Below are 17,507 nucleotides of genomic sequence, written 5' to 3'. Positions count from 1 at the left end.
CAGTCCCACTTCTCAACTAAGGGGCACAACCCCCCAGGGTCACTCCAGCAGGCCTACGAGCATGGAAATCCAAAAGACAATGTGTGGCCCATTTTTTGTATCTTCTTTTCCTGATGGTAAACAACATAAAATACTTAGTGTTAAAAAAGGCACAGATCAGCCTGGGCAACATAGAGAGACCCCATTTCTACAAAAAATAAAAAATTAGCCAGGTATAGTGGTGCACACCTATAGTCTTGGCTGAGGTGGGAAGATCACTTTAGCCTGTGAGGCTGAGGCTGCAGAGAACCGTGATCACGCCACTGCATTCCAGCCTGGGCAACAGAATGATGCCCTGTCTCAAAAAAAAAAAAGGCACATATATTTTAAAGTATGATGTATAATAGTAAATTTAAAAGAATTTTTAAAACAAAACACAAAAGTTAAAAGAAATTTCATGCCGTTGCCCAGGCCAGTCTCAGGAACCTCCACGGAAAAACATGAAAAACACTTACTTGTCACTCTATCCTTCTTCATTTTGTGTCCTTTTCCTTGTTGCTAAATTATTTATTTATTTTTATCTATTTATTTATTTTTGAGGCGGAGTCTCGCTCCGTTGCCCAGGCTAAAGTGCAGTTGTGCAATCTTGGCCTACTGCAATCTCGGCCTCAAGCGATTCTCCTGCCTCAGTCTCCCGAGTAGCTGGGATGACAGGTGCGCACCACCACACCCAACTCAATTTTGTATTTTTAGTACAGACAGGGTTTCACCATGTTGGCCAGGCTCGTCTCCGACTCCTGACCTGAAGTGATCCACCCGGCTCAGCCTCCCAAAGTGCTGGGATTACAGGCATGAGCCACTGCACCCTGCCCCTTGTTGCTATATTAAATAATGCCAGCTTCCCAACTCAATCTTCATTTTCCCACTCCCACCCAATTAAAATGTTTATCGAAAATGGCAGTGTGTCAGCCACAGGCATGTCATTTTCAAAAGCCTTAGTCATTTATGAGGACACCTTTTTGTAGGTACAATAAATCTGATTGATTTTTATTACACATCTTAGTTTAGAATCACTTTTACATTCCTAGACAAAGAGATGATACAAATAAATATCAATTGTAAAACTTAGAGCCCCAAGTATTGATTGGCGTATTTTTTGTCTAAAGGTAGCCAAAGAGAAGGTCAAGATCAGTAATAACTTCAAGGAGCCATAAAGCCCACTGCCTCCTGCCTGCCCCAGGATCACTCCTTTCATAAATAACCCCAGAAGCATTTCATTCAGGAAACAAGGGCAGGCAGAAAGGTGACAGATTTCTGAACAGTATAAAACAAAGCCTTGCGTGATAGACAATCACCAGGCCCACTATTCTTAGCCAGTTCCCTCAGAGCATTTTTAGTATGGCTTTTAGAGTATATTAACAGCCCCATTTTCGTCCACTGATGGGGTTCAGATGGTCTGAGGTGTTGTCTCCAGTACGCCTCAACCTCAAGTGGGAAATGTGAGGCACAACTGATATCCACGTTAACAGGGAATCGACACTTCTCAGAAACTTGGCAACGATTCTACATTCAGTGAGGGAGGACTTGTCAGAGTCAGACAGGAAAAGCAGAGAGCGGCCCACGCCCCAGTTGCAGCACTCTGGCGCCCTTGGTCATGGAGGTGTGGGTGGAGCAATTCAAGCAGCATGCAGGCATTAGACGGGAAATAATCCAGCATTAGGTCAGTCTTAAGAAAGTGCTTCATGCCTATGATTTGTGGCCTTGGGTTCTGAATCCAGGGGTCTAAGAGACATGTGACTTGAAAATATGAAGCCAGATACATTCCCCAGACCAGAGTAAAAGGGGGTCTATTGGGGGTTGCACACACAGTCTCAAACTCCTTCTCCTGATGGTCATCTTAGATCCTGTTAGACTTGCTTTCTGGCTTTGCTAGCTGCTGCCGGCATGAAGGCCCTCAGACGGCTCAGAACATTCTAGGTATGACTAGAGACATGAAAACCTGGTCCCTCAGCGGGCTTGGTAGGTCCTCTACATATTTGGCTCAATGCAGAACCCAAAACAGCAGCTTTCTGGTGGCAGCACGACATTCTATAATCTGCTCTATTCAAATATTTATCGGATCCATTTTGAGAGAAGAAAAGCACCAGAGACTGCTTGGAAAGGGACAGCTTCATTTCCAAATGAGTCTTCTTTTCTTTCCACAGACCACCACATGAACACAGCTGAGTACAAGGCATGCCTGTCAACTTGTCTGTCTTCTCTTAGAAAAGTTCTATGTGTCACTTAACCACCCTTGGTCAGAAGAGTCACCTCGAGATACCAGTATTAATGTATAGGGTTATCTGCAGTTTTCTTTTTCTTTGTTTTTTTTTTTTTTTTTTTTTTTTGAGGTGGAGTCTCACTCTGTTGCCCAGGCTGGAGTGCAGTGGTGTTATCTCGACTCACTGCAACCTCCGCCTCCCAGGTTCAAGTGATTCTCGTGCCTCAGCCTCCCGAGTAGCTAGGACTAGAGGCATGCACCACCACACCGGGCAAATTTTTGTATTTTTAGTACAGATGGGGTTTCACCATGTTGGCCAGGCTTGTCTTGAAGTCCTAACCTCAGGTGGTCCACACACCTCGGCCTCCCAAAGTGCTAGGATTACAGGCATGAGTCACCATACCCGGCCGGTTATCTGCAGTTTTCAATTCTCAGATTTGCTACATGAATATTTTTAGCCTACAGAATTCAGATTAGCTTTGAGGAAATGTGGTGTGAGAGCCACGTGTAACCAGCAGATAATCAGCTTAGGCTACCCACCTTAGCGTTTTGTTCTTATTCAAACAGGCAAATTCTTAGTAAATAAGAAAGAAGTAAAGTTTGATCTCAAGAAAAGATGAGGGAAGGCTGAAAAGGGCCCTGGGTTCAGAAAGAAGGGTTACTAAAAAGGAGATAAGCCGCTGGACAACAGATCTCCATTTTGCAGAATGCTAAGACATTGCACTTAGTACCTCCTGTTTCCCATGGGTTCTGATCCAGAAATGTGCCCTGGGAACTGAGCAGCTGAGTTAAAATATAACTCAAGGCCCACCTGAGTTGCCACCTTCCTGAGGCACCGTGCCAGCAAGGTGCACCAGTGTGGCAGACCTGGAGACTCACTGTCCCCTCAGGCTTGGCTCATGGACTCAGACACCCACATGGGAATGCTTCCAGCCTGGATTAGTCATTCAATGGGCCTTCAATACAGACAAAAGGCAACAACTGCACATTAGTGTATTTCTAAAATTGGGCAAGTTCTTGGTCTCTTTCTCTCTTACAGACACACATGGACACATTCACAAAACACAGGCACCATCGTGCTCTCACACCCACACACACTTATGAGCTTCTCTTGAGGGAAAATGAGTAATATTCACCTAATGACCAACATAAAACGAAGCTCTGAATCTCAATAATACAAGGAACTAAAACTTACAAACCAAACTAGTAATATGTAAATGGGAATTCTGAACTCTCCTTTGAGCCTATTCAATCACGCAGCTATTCTTCACCAGCATCTTAGGCTCTGCCTGGAGGGAGCCACAGTTCTAGGATTCGGTGAATTCTCTGCTGAAGGCAGGCAGGATTCCTTTGCTTCCATCTGTTATGTCTTCCCTACCCACTGCACTGAGTCTCATGTCTCCATCTCTGCATCTGCCTAGCTACTCTTCTGCTCTCTATACCAATATGGAACAAAATGGGGAATTCAGAAGTGCCACAATACAGCTCCTTCCCTCAACTCCAGTCCCATCAGAGAAGGCAGAGACAGCCTCCTTTCTTCCACAAAACAGGCCCACTGCAGAGCATGCTCTGGAGGCAGAGGATGGGCCCACACAAGGATGTTCAGAGTACGCGTGCATGGGAAAAGATGGTGACAAATGACATGGTGTATGGACATGGCACCAGCTTACAGACTTAGGTCTTTGACAGGATGGTCATGGTTTTGAGGTTTTAAAGAAGCTATTTCCCTAAACACTCAGAGGAGCCAAAGGGAATGTTATTTCTATTGCTCCCAACATTGAATCCTTCAGAAGCAGAAATTGGAAGAGATTTCCTCACTGAGCAGGTCCCAAAGGCAGATCCACTTCTTACTGAGGTGCATGGAAGCAAGACTGCTGATGGTGCCCACCTGGGGCCTGGATCCAAATGCGATTTCTCATTTCTCCCTACAAGAACAGGCACCTATTCAAGTTCTAGGGTTTTCACTTTTCAACCTCACTGTCATTTTATCCCGAGGCTCCAAAGATGTGGTCCTGCTAAGGTGACTCCTGATTCTGCCCTATTGTTCAACAAGAAGGGAGCCCCATGTAAAGAACAGGCTAGAAAAGGAGACAGGAGAGAAAGGGAGCACAGGGGAAGGGGGAGAAGAAGGCAAGGGGGAAGGAAGCAAGGTCACTGGTCATTCTCTTGCTTTCCACTTGGACTATCGCACTTTACCTTACCCATGCATTTCTGAGATGCTAATTAAAAGATGTTTCCCAGAGGGGCTGAGTGCCAGATTAGGAATAGCACGTTCAACCAGATTAAGTTGGTTGATCTGCAAAGAGGCCACCGCTTCTCCTCAGGGGAACAGTTCTGAGTTTGGGCCGAATCCTCTCTGCAGCTTTTTGCTAGTCTCTTCTCTCAGAAGGCAAATGCTGTTTCCGCCCTGGGAGAGGAGAAGCTGGCTTTACTTTGGAACCAGCCCCCGAGACTGTGGATAAAGCTGAGATGCAGGGGTTCCTGAGGAAGAGGAGGAGGATCCCGACTTCCTTCCACTTTTAGGCCTGCAAAAGTCAAACACATGTTTATATTACATGTCCCCATCTCTGTCCCTGACACATCAGATGTCATTAACATTTCATTTCAGGCCATTCTTCAATGGCCTGAAAATGACAAGTTCAACTGTAAAACCACTAGACTGGCACAGCCTGAACCTTTGGGGATGGCGAAAATGGCCTCAGAACAGAGGTGTGGAACCTGAGAGAAGGAGACTCTGATGCTTAGCAATTGTTCTTCCTTTAAAACCAAAGCTTGACTGTACTGTCCTTTCCTGATTGATAAAAAAATATTAAGTTTGCAGGTAGAATTTCTTCCATTTTGGTTTTCCACCCAATTGTTTTCCTACAACTTTTAATCCAGAATGTAATAAGACAGAATTAGCATGGAGGCCCAGAGCCTGGGTTGTGGATCTGGATTGACCTATTTTTGAATTCTTGCTTTGGCCCTTACTTGCTGGGTTTCCTTAGAGATGGCTACTTTCTCAAATTCTCAAAGTTTCAGTTTTCTTGTCTATAAAATGGGACTGATTATAATATTTGCCTTCTAAGTTTTTACAGGAAATCATTAAGAGAATGTTTGTAAAGCACTTATAACTACCAGACACCTCGTGAGAACAGAAGAACTGACTGCTATTTCACTAGAACACATTCACCTTATAGTAAGGGACTGGGGACATTAGGTATTCTGGTATTCGGTATACCTGGCATAGTGTCTCAACCATAAATATTTGTAGAATAAATAAGTAAACATAGGAGTAATATGGCAATATTTTCTAGTGTGTTCTGCAAAGTATTCCATGATAAACAAGCATTCTTGCTTTGGTTTGTCCTTGTTCAAACATGTTCTGTTTAAACACACGTCATCAAAGCCACTCACCTGGCTTTGGATTTCTTATTTGCAGTGCTTTCAAAGGATGATGCATCCACCTGTATCTCATCTTCATCCTGCAGAGCCGCATCCAATGCAGCCTGGACCTTGGGGGCAATGGCTGGACCCTCATAGTCTCTGGTGGTCCGGCTGGGCATGTCCAGCTCTAACAGCACAATGTTTTCCGCCTGCAGAAGCACAGCCATCACCAGCTAGGTTAGCCTCCAACTGGACACAGGCAGTACAAGCAATCGAGGGCCCCTCCAAGAATAGAAGTGCAAATTGCTTGTTATTCAGGGCCTATCAAGAAAGAGCCTGCCTGAAAGAAGTGATGCCGTTTTACAACACCTAACTCCACCTAATTTTTTGCTTTTGCTTTCTTTCTTTTAAATAAGTCAAAGCCAGGAAGAATGGCACCCAAAGAGCTAACTAACCATAATCTTCTGTTTGGCTCTGGCTGCCAAGAGAGACTCAGAAACATCTAAAAATATTTCAAGTGAAAATCTTTCACTATAAAAATAATACAAGTTCCCTATTGATAGTTATCAAATACAGATAAGCAAAAAGAAAAAAAAATTGAGTGTGCTTCCACCAACCAGAGAAAAACAGTTTACATTTCAATATATTTTACATCAAATTTTATATCATATATATACTTCTGGTGTAAATTACTCTATAACTTAATATGTTGTGTATCCTAGTTCAGCCACTTGCCCCACTACCTGACCTTTAAGCAACAGGACTGAATGCATAGAGAAGATGGGGAAACTTACTTAGAGAAAGCAGTCAAGTGCTGGGTACAATGCCCAGCACACAGCAAGTGCTCAGCTGGGCATGGTCATCCCAGTGCTTTGGGAGGCCAAGGCAGGAGGATCACTTGAGCCGAGGAGTCTGAGGATACAGTGAGCTATGACTGTGCTACAGCACTCCAGCTTGGGTGACACAGTGAGATCCTGCCTCCAAAAAAAGAAAAAAGAAAAAAAAGGCTAGTGCGGTGGCTCACGCCTGTAATCCCAGCACTTTGGGAGGCTAAGGCGGGTGGATCACCTGAGGTCAGGAGTTCGAGAGCAGCCTGGCCAACATGGTGAAACCCCGTCTCTACTAAAAATACAAAAATTAGCTGAGCGTGTTGGCACATGCCTGTAATCCCAGCACTCTGGGAGGCCGAGGTGGGTGGATCACCTGAGGTCAGGCATTCAAGACCAACCTGGCCAACATGGTGAAACCCTGTCTCCACTAAAAATACAAAAACTAGCTGGGTGTTGTGGCATGTGCCTGTAGTCTCAGCTACTAGGGAGGCTGAAGCACCAGAATTGCTTGAACCCAGTAGACAGGGGTTGCAGTGAGCAGAGCTCACACCACTGCACTCCAGCCTGGGCGACAGAGCGAGACTCCATCTCAAAACAAATTAATTAATTAATTTAATTTAATTAAAAAGTAGAGGCTCTCATGGCAGAGTTTCTATTTTTCTATTTTGGGGTCATTAAATAGTCCTCAATGATGTCCCTTTAAATGACTACATGACTGACACACATTTTGTGAGATGAAAGTACCTGAAGTTCTTTACGACAGGTCCATCTCCTGTCACTACACATCTGTGTTCTCTCCAGCCTTCTCACAGAGCCATTTTGAAGCTCATTGTTAATATTTACTGGCCATGACAGACAGGATGTTTGTACTCTCCTTCTCTAGTACTGACTTTTTTTTTTTTTGAGACAGAGTGTCACTCTGCCACCCAGGCTGGAGTGCAGTGGCACGATCTTGGCTCACTGCAACCTCCGCCTCCTGCCTCCTGGGTTCAAGCGATTCTCCTGCCTCAGCCTCCCGAGTAGCTGGGATTACAGGTGCCTACCACCATACCAGGCTAATTTTTGTGTTTTTAGTTTTTGTTTTTGAGACGGAGTCTTGCCCTGTTGCCCAGGCTGGAGTGCAGTGGCGCGATCTTGGCTCACTGCAAGCTCCGCCCACTGGGTTCACGCCATTCTCCTGCCTCAGCCTCCCAAGTAGCTGGGATTACAGGTGCCTGCCACCATACCCAGCTAATTTTTGTGTTTTTAGTAGAGATGGGGTTTCACCACGTTGGCCAGGCTGGTCTCGAACTCCTGACCTCAGGTGATCCACCAACCTCAGCCTCCCAAAGCGCTGGGATTACAGGCATCAGCCACTGTGCCCGGCCTATTAGTTATTATTTTTATTATATTTACTTATTTATTTTTTGAGACAGGGTCTCACTCTGTCACCCAGGCTAGAGTGCTGTGGCATGATCTTGGCTCAATGCAGCCTCTGCCTCCTGGGCTCAGGTAATCCTCCCACCTCAGCCTCCCAAGTAGCTGGGACTACAGGCACACACCACCATACCTGGCTAATTTTTGTATTTTTAGTAGAGTTAGGGTTTCGCCACATTGCCCAGGCTGGTCTCAGACTCCTGGGAATCAACCAATCTGCCCACCTCGGACTCTCAAACTGCTGGGATTACAAGTGTGAGCTACTGTGCTCGGCTTATTTATTTATTATTTGTTATAATTGTTATTGGTATAAATGTCTTCAAGTACCTCTGGAAAGAAGGTATGAACTCCGAGTGGAATAGTATCTAAGGGCTTACACAAATCTAGACTCCAAAAGAGACAGGAGAAAAACCCAAGAAGGATCTTCTCACCCTATATCGGGCCTCTGGACGAATCATCATGGACATTCTTGCGTGCTGGCTCAATGGTCTCTTATATCCCACGGCTGAGACTGGCCGCTTCATCATCTGCTGGTTCCTGGAAATGAACTGCAGTGTTAAAGCCCTGGCTGGAGTCCTGTGGAACCAGCACTTGGAAGACACTAACAGAACCTGAAGCAAGTAACTCCCTGGACTGCAGGCTGACGTAAGTGGGACGGGAAATGCTTCTGTTTTCTGCTTGAGTTGCTTTCTGATTCAGAGCATCATGCATCTTTTAAGCCAGAAGAGATTTTTAATCATCACCCAGTTCTTAGACAGCATTCACAAAGCATAGCTGTCAACACCCCCCACCTCTGCATCCCTGCCAGGTGTCTCCCATCTTTCCAGCAGCACCCAGACTTAGGATGAGAATCCTTCTCAACACTGTGGGTCAGAATGACACACAAAGATAACAGCTCTGAATTGCCCCTCATGTGACCTAGCATACTTCACTTCACAGCTGGAGAAACAGAAATGCAGGAACTTTGGAAAGGTCACTTGCTCACTCACTAGTGACAAAGTCTCCCAATTCCTAAAACCACACTCATCATCAAACTTTTACCTGGTGGATCTATGGCAGCTACAAAATCAGTAATGCAGTGGGTTTTGAGTTTAAATAAGCCAAACTGTGTTCTTATCAAACCCCTTTGTTGACCAGAGGGCTCTTGTTATCAACATTCTTTTCCTCCCTCATACTTGAAAATATACTTAAAGTTAATAGTGACTTACTCCAGTCTGGTTATAGGATGTAGTTTCCAATGATCTTCCTCTTCATCAAAGAAGGCTCTATTCATAATTTTACTTTTTTCTTCCAGAGGGATAAAGTTTTCTATAATAAGATGCCTGTAAGAGCACACATAACAGGTGAAAACAGATACAGAATACATATGAAGTGTCAGCTATCTGGTCTCATGCATGGTGAGTAATCAGGTAAGAGTCAAGGCACATAGCAAACATTTACTCAGCAAGTACGATGGGCCTAACATCATACAAAGAGCTGAGATACAGACACAAATGACATCTGGTTCCTGCCTGAAACAAAGGGTAATAGTGCAGCCCTGTTAGGTATAATAGGTACTGACAGTGGTCTGTCTTAGAAATATGGAGAGGTCACTTCTGCCTGGGAAGGGGCAGGATGTGAACAGGCTCAAGAGGGAGGTGACGCCTGGGCTATATTGGAGTGAACATTTGCTACCTGAAGTATCTTTCAGAGGGCCACTGGTGCTGATAACCAAGGTCATTAACTTCCAAAATGCCAAAAACAGAAGAAATTAAACTGCCTTACTCCAATCCCATGGCTTGTTGTCCAAGCTGGAAAATTTCCCATTCTAACTGACCAGGATAAAAAGCAGGACTAAGTGGATTTCAGCCCCTGAGAGCACTGAGAATGAAGACCATTCCTACAAACAGTCTCTGTCTGACAAGTGCCCAGGAAACACATCAAACAAGGAAACTGGAACCCACTGGTGGTGTCTCTCTATGGTGATGACTGTCTCCCATTATATCTCTGCCTTTACTCTTCTAAAGCCTCAGGACAAAACAATGCCAAAAGGAAATGAACATGGAAGGGACACAAAGCAAACAGCACAGAGGTATAGGGTACTGTGAGAAACAGGCTGACTCATTGTTTACTCAAAAGATATAAAAAGAGATATAGGCCAGGCACGGTGGCTCATGCCTGTAATCCTAGCACTTTGGGAGGCCAAGGCAGTGGATTGCCTGAGGTCAGGAGTTCGAGAACAGCCTGGCCAACATGGCAAAACTCTGTCTCTACTAAAAATACAAAAATTAGCTGGGTGTGGTGGTAGGCACCTATAATCCCAGCTACTCAGGAGGCTGAGACAGGAGAATCGCTTGAACCCAGAGGGCAGAGGTTGCAGTGAGCCGAGATCACACCACTGCACTCTGGCCTGGGCCAAAGAGCAAAACTCTGTCTCAAAAAAAAAAAAAAAAAAAAAAAAGAGAGAGAGATAATAATGAAAATAGACTCCTTAGAAAAAAAATATTTTGGGGAGCTAAAATTTTCTCTTTGACATTTCAGAAACTATTTTTTATAACACATATTTGGCTTTCTTCTGGTTACAATGATTCTATTTATTCATTAGAAAATGTAAAAAACAGGCCAGGCCCAGTGGCTCACACCTGTAATCTCAGTGCTTCGGGAGGCCGAGGTGGGTGGATCACCTGAGGTCAGGAGTTCGAGACCAGCCTGATAAACATGGCAAAACCCCGTCTCTACTAAAAATATAAAAATTAGCCGTGCGTGGTTGACCTGCACCTGTAATCCCAGCTACTTGGGAGGCTGAGGCATGAAATTCACTTGAACCTGGGAGGCAGAGGTTGCAGTGAGCCAAGATCGTGCCACTGCACTCCAATCTGGGTGACAGAGCAATACTCTGTCTCAAACAACAACAACAACAAAAAGAAAATGTAAAAAACATAATCACCCACAATTTCACTATCCAGAGATAACTATTATTATTATGTTGGTATATTTTGTCCTGATCTTTTTCTAGATGTACATACCTGCAAAGAGGACTGACCGACACACACATTTAATTAATTAATTAGTTTTTCTGGAGACAGAGTCTCGCTTTGTCGCCCAGGCTGGAGTAAAGTGGTGCAATCTCAGCCCACTGCAACCTTCGTCTCCCAGGTTCAAGCGATTCTCGTGCCTCAGCCCCCAGAGTAGCTGAGACTATAGACACATGCCTCCATGCCCAGCTAATTTTTTTGTATTTTTTGTAGAGACAGGGTTTCACCATGTTGCCCAGGCTGGTCTTGAGCTCCTGAGCTCAGGCAATTTGCCCACCTCAGCCTCCAAAAGTGCTGGGATTATAGGCGTGAGCCACCGCACCTTGCCTACATTTAATTTTAAGGGCTCTTTTCCAAATTTAAAATTTGATCATTAAAAGAATCCCTTTGAAAACTTCTTCTTTGGCCAGGCATGGTCATTTTGTAACCCCACTAATGAAATAATGGATCCAGACAAAGATCATCTGTTGGCTGAAACTATTAGCTCCACATTTCTCAGGCCAGGCTGCACATTAATGTTACCTACAGAGTTTTGAAAAATATCTTGCCCAGACCTCATGAGAGACCAAGAGTTCTCAAAGTGCATTCACCAAACCAGCAGAAGCAATACCTGGAACCTACTAGAAATGAACATTCTCAGGCCCCGCCCCAGCCTTTCTGAATCAGACTCTGGGTGTGATACCCAGCAATCTGTGTTTAACAATCCCTTCAGGTAATTCTGATGCCTGCTAAAGTTTAAGGACTACTGCCCTAGACCAATTAAATCAGAATCTCTGAGGTGGGGCTCAGACATCATTAATTTTTAAAACTTCTCAGTTTGTAGCCAAGGTTGGGAACCCGTGCTTCAGAGATAGCTTTCAGTTAAAGCTAAATAAAGGGGATAGAGATACAAGTTAATTGACACCATGAAGAAAGAGACCAACAAATCCAGAATGTGGTATATTTCTTCTTTTTTTTTTTCTTTTGAGTTGGTGTCTCACTCGGTCACCCAGACTGGAGTGCAGTGGCATAATCTTGGCTCACTGCAGCCTTGAACTCCTGGGCTCAAGCAATCCTCCTGCCTCAGCTTCCCAAGTAGCTGGAACTACAGACACATGTCACCACTCCCGCCTACAATGTGGGATATTTCTACAGGCTATCTGACTCAGTCTTTTCAACAAGTCAACTATGAAAAATATGTATATATATACTTTTTGAGATGGAGTTTCGCTCTTGTTGCCCCAGCTGGAGTGCAGTGGCACAATCTTGGCTCACTGCAACCTCTGCCTTCCAGGTTCAAGCAATTTTCCTGCCTCAGCCTCCAGAGTAGTTGAGATTACAGGCACCCGCCACCACACCCAGCTAATTCTTGTATTTTTAGTAGAGATGGGGTTTTCACCATCTTGGCCAGGCTGGTCTTGAACTCCTGACCTCATGATCCACCTGCCTCAGCCTCCCAAAGTGCTGGGATTACAGGTATGAGCCACCATGCTCAGCTGAAAAATATTTTTTAAAATAAAAAGAATTGGCTGGGCGTGGTGGCTCACTACTCGAGTAGTCTCAGCTACTTGGGAGGCCAAGGCAGGAGAATCACTTGAACCTGGGAGGCAGAGTTTGCAGTGAGCCGAGACCGCGCCACTGCACTCCAGTCTGGCGACAGAGTGAGACTCTGTCTCAAATAAACAAATAAATAAAATAAAAAATAAAAAGAATTGCCTCAGATTAAAATAAGTCTAAGAGACTTAATAACCAAATGTAACATGTAGTCCTAATATGTAGATCCTAAAACGAGCAAACCAAGAAAATCTGAATGTGGATTGGGTACTAGAAAATACTAAGAAACTTAATTTTTTTAGGTATAAAAATATCATTGTGTAGACAAAAATCAATTATATATATAAATATAAATATATATAAATATATAAATATAAATACATAAATATATATATATAAATATATATATATATATTTTTTGAGATGGATTCTCACTCTGTCGCCCAGGCTGGAGTGCAATGGCGCGATCTCGGCTCACTGCAACCTCCGCCTCCAGGGTTCAAGCGATTCTCTTGCCTCAGCCTCCCAAGTAGCTGGGATTATAGACACCCGCCACCATGCCTGGCTAATTTCTGTATTTTTGTAGAGACAGGGTTTCACCATGTTGGCCGGGCTGGTCTCAAACTCCTGACTTCAGGTGATCCGTCCACCTGGGCCTCTCAAAGTGCTGGGATTACAGGTGTGAGCCACCATGCCCAGCCAGTATTTTTATATACTAGTAATTAATATTCCAAAAATAAAATTAAGAAAACAATGTCATATACCATAGCACCCAAAAAACCCTTAGGTATAAATTTAACAAAAGTGTAAGAATTATACACTGAAAACTACAAAACATTCTTGAGAAAAAGAAATAATAAATAAATGGAAAGACATCTCATGTTCATGGATCTGAATACTTAATACTGTTAAGATGACAATATTGCCCAAATTGATCTACAGATTCAATGTGATCAATATCAAAATCCCAGCTGGCTTTGTTTGCAGAAATTGACAAGCTGACCTTAAAATGTAGAGGCATACCTCAGAGATACTGTGGGTTTGGTTCCAGACTACTGCAATAAAGTAAGTATAACAATAAAGCAAGTAACACAATTTTTTGGTTTCCCAGTGCATATAAAAGTTATGCTTATACTATACTGTAGTCTATTAAATGTATAATACCATTTTGTCTAAAAAAAGTATAGACTTTAAAAATACTTTATTGCTAATAAATGCTTATACAGAGACATGAAGAGAGCATATGCTGTTGAAAAAGTGGTGCCAACAGACTTGCTCTATGCAGGGTTTCCACAAACCTTCAATTTGTAGAAAATGTAATATCTGTGAATTATAACAAAGCAGAGTGCAGTAAAACAAAGTATGTTTGAATATGGAAATGCAAGGGACCCTGAACAGTCATAACACTCCTGAAAAAGAACAAGGCTGGAGGACTCACACTTCCTGATTTCAAAACTAACAAAGCTATAGTAATTAAGACAGAATGGTACTAGCATGAGGATAGATATATAGACCAATGGAACAGTATTGAAAGTCCAGAAATAAATAAATAAATGCTTAATTACAGTCAACTGACTTTCTTTTTTTTTTTTTTTTTTTTTTTAGACAGAGTCTTGCTCTGTTGCCCAGGCTGGAGTGCAGTGGCATGATCTCAGCTCACTGCAACCTCCACCTCCCAGGTTCAAGGGATTCCTCTGCCTCAGCCTCCTGAGTAGCTGGGACTACAGGTGTGCACCACCACAGCTGGTTAATTTTTGTATTTCTAGTAGAGACAGGGTTTCACCATATTGGCCAGGGTGATCTTGAACTCCTGACCTCAGGTGATCCACCCACCTCGGCCTCCCAAATGCTGGGATTACAGGCATGAGCCACAGCGCCCGGCCCTGACTTTCAATAAGTATGCCAAGACAATGAAATGGGAGAGAAAAGCCCTTTCAACAAACGGTGCTGGAACAACTAGATATCTGCATCCAAAACACTGTACTTGAAACCCTACCTCACACCATACACAGAAATTAACTTAAATGGATCATAGACCTAAATGTAAGACCTAACACTATAAGCCTCTTAGAGGATCTAAGAGAATGAAACATGTGTCCACAAAAGAAACTTGAATATGAATGTTCACAGCACAATTATTTCATAACACCCAAAAGTAGAAATAACCCAAATGTCCATCAAATAATGAATGGATAAATAAAATGTGGTATATTTATACAACAGAATATTATTTGGCCATAAAAAATGAATAAAGTATTGATACATGCTACAACATGGAAGACTATTGAAAACACTATACTAGCCTTGGCAACACAGCAAGACCCATCCTTATGAAAAAATTTTAAAAAATTAGCCAGGTGTGCTAGCATGCAACTGAAGTCCTAGCAACTCAGGAGGCTCAAGCAGGAAGATTACTTGAACCCAAGAGGTCAAGGCTGTGAGCTATGATGGCACCACTGCACTCCAGTCTGATTGACAGAAAAAGGCCTCATCTCTAAAAAAAAAAAAAAAACTAACAAAACACACACATGCACACACACACACACACACACGAAGAAAGCAGTCACAAAAGGCCACATTATTCCAACATTATTTCATTTATAAACTTATATGAAAGGTCCAGAAAAGGCAAATCTAGATACAATACCAAAAGTAAAATAAACAAAAGAAAATACAATTAAATTGGGCTATATCACAATGGAAATCTTTTGTGCTATAAGTAATACCATCAAGAAAGTTTAAAAACAACTCAGAATAACAGAAAGCATCTTCAAATCATGAATCTCGTGAGAAAGTGGTATTCATAATATATTAATATAAAGAACTCTTAAAACTCAGCTGGGCACAGTGGCTCATGCCTGTAATCCTAGCATTTTGGGAGGCTGAGGCGGGTGGATTACCTGAGGTCAGGAGTTCCAGACCAGCCTGGCCAAGATGGTAAAACCCCGTCTCTACTAAAAATACAAAAATTAGCCGGGCATGGTGGCACATGCCTATAGTCCCAGCTACTCGGGAGGCTGAAGCAGGACAATCACTTGAACCCAGGAGGCAGAGGCTGCAGTGAGCTAAGATCATGCCATTGCACTCCAGCCTGGGTGACAGACCCAGACTCTGTCTCAAAAAAAAAAACTCTTAAAACTTAATTATTGGCTGGGCTGGTGGCTCATGCCTGTAATCCAAGCACTTTCGGATGCCAAGGCAGGTGGATCACCTGAGGTTAGGAGTTCAAGACCAGCCTGGGCAACATGGTGACACCCCATCTCTACTAAAAATACAAAAATCAGCCGGGCATGGTGGCGGGTGCCTGTATTCCCAGCTATTCGAGAGGCTGAGGCATGAGAATCGCTCGAACCCAGGAGGCAGAGGTTGCAATGAGTCAAGTTCACGCCATTGCATTCCAGCCTGGATGACAGAGCGAGACTCCAACTCCAAAAAAAACAAAACAAAACAAAACAAAAAAACAAAAACTATATATATACACATATGTGTGTGTGTGTGTATATATATATATGAAATATATATTTCATATATATACGAAATATATACATATATATATGAAACAACCCCATTTTAAAATGGGGTAAAGGATTTGTATAGATATTTCTCCAAAGACATACAAATGGCCAATAAGCCCGCGAAAGGATGCTCAACATCATTAGTCATCAGAGAAATATGCAAATCAAAACCATAATGAAGTACCACTTCACACTCGTTAGGATGTCTACAATAAAAGAGACAGGAAATAACAAGTGTCGACAAGGATGTGGAGAGGCCGGGCATGGTGGCTCACACTTGTAATCCCAGCACTTTGGGAGGCTAAGTCGGGCAGACTGCTTGAGCCCAGGAGTTTGAGACCAGCCTAGGCAACATGGTGAAACCCCATCTCTACAAAAAACACAAAAATTAGCCAAGTAGGGTGGCATGCCCCTATAGTCCCAGCTATTCCAGAGGTTGAGGTGGGAGGATCGCTTGAGCCCAGGAGGTGGAGGTTGCAGTGTGCTGAGACTGCACCTCTGCACACCAGCCTGGGTGGCAGAATGAGACTGTCTCAAAGAAAAAAAAAAAAAAAAAAGATGTGGAGAAATTGGTGGTAGAAATGTAAAATAGTGCAGCCACTGTGGAAAACAGTTTGGCATTCTCTCAAAAAGTTAAACACTGAGTTACCATATGACCCAGCAATTCCACTCCTATGAATATATCCCAGAGAAATGAAAACACACATCCATACAAAACCTTATACATGAATGCTTATAGAAGTATTATCCATAATAGCCAAAGACTAGAAATAATCGGAATGTATATAAACTGAAAAATAAATAAATATGTGTCCTATTCATACAGTGCAATATTATTCAGTCATAATAAAGAACAATTGATGTTGGGACTACCAGATATCTGTTGATTCATGCTACGGCATGGATGATCCTTGAAAGTGTCATGCTAAGCAAAAGATGACAGGCCAAAAAGGCCACACAGTGTGTGATTCCATTTATATGAGATGGCCAGAATAGGCAAAGCCATAGAGACAGGAAGCAGATTAGTGATTACTTCGGGTTGGGAAAGGGGGTAATGAGGAGTGACTACTAACTGGTAGAGTTTCTTTTAGAGGAGAGTAATAAAAATGTTCTAAAATTAGATTGTAGTGGTGGTTTTATAGCCCTATGCATATATATGCTTTTAAAAAAACACTGATTTGTATACTTTATCATTTTTTAATTTTTTAATTTTTTTTTTTTGAGACAAGAATCTCGCTGTGTTGCCCAGGCTTGAGTAAAGTGGTGTGATCTCAGCTCACTGCAACCTCCGCCTCCCAGGTTCAAGAGATTCTCCTGCCTCAGCCTCCTGAGTAACTGGGATTACAGGTACACGCCATCACACCCAGCTAATTTTTGGATTTTTAGTAGAGACGGGGTTTCACCATGTTGGCCAGGCTGGTCTTGAACTCCTGGCCTCAGGTGATCCACCTGCCTCGGCCTCCCAAATGCTGGGATTACAGGCATGAGCCACCATGCCCGGACTGATTTGTACACTTTAAATATGTGAATTGTATGGTATGTGAAGTATGTCTCAATTAAGCTTTTTTAAAAACAGTATTGTGGGCTGGGTGTG

General features: G+C 43.1%; 1 protein-coding gene across 2 annotated transcripts in view; it reads right to left on the bottom strand.

Moving 5' to 3' along the window:
• Nucleotides 1-1,005: 1,005 nt before the first annotated feature.
• KIF3B (kinesin family member 3B) overlaps nt 1,006-17,507 on the bottom strand; it is a 56,338-nt gene continuing 39,836 nt past the window's right edge. The window contains exons 6-9 of one of the 2 annotated variants that reach the window (XM_019017157.4): nt 9,060-9,173; nt 8,283-8,388; nt 5,636-5,814; nt 1,006-4,764 (exon numbers count right to left, since the gene is read on the bottom strand). In XM_019017157.4, coding sequence (XP_018872702.1) covers nt 4,668-4,764; nt 5,636-5,814; nt 8,283-8,388; nt 9,060-9,173 — 496 coding nt within the window. In that variant the 3' untranslated portion in view covers nt 1,006-4,667. Of the gene's footprint in view, nt 4,765-5,635; nt 5,815-6,404; nt 6,580-8,282; nt 8,389-9,059; nt 9,174-17,507 lie in introns of those variants that run through there. The other variant, XM_063702094.1, reaches the window with a different exon arrangement.

The sequence above is a fragment of the Gorilla gorilla genome, chromosome 21 (genome assembly GCF_029281585.2).
Source record: "Gorilla gorilla gorilla isolate KB3781 chromosome 21, NHGRI_mGorGor1-v2.1_pri, whole genome shotgun sequence".
NCBI classification, from domain to species: Eukaryota; Metazoa; Chordata; class Mammalia; order Primates; family Hominidae; genus Gorilla; species Gorilla gorilla.
This window is presented reverse-complemented; position numbering and strand designations above follow the sequence as displayed.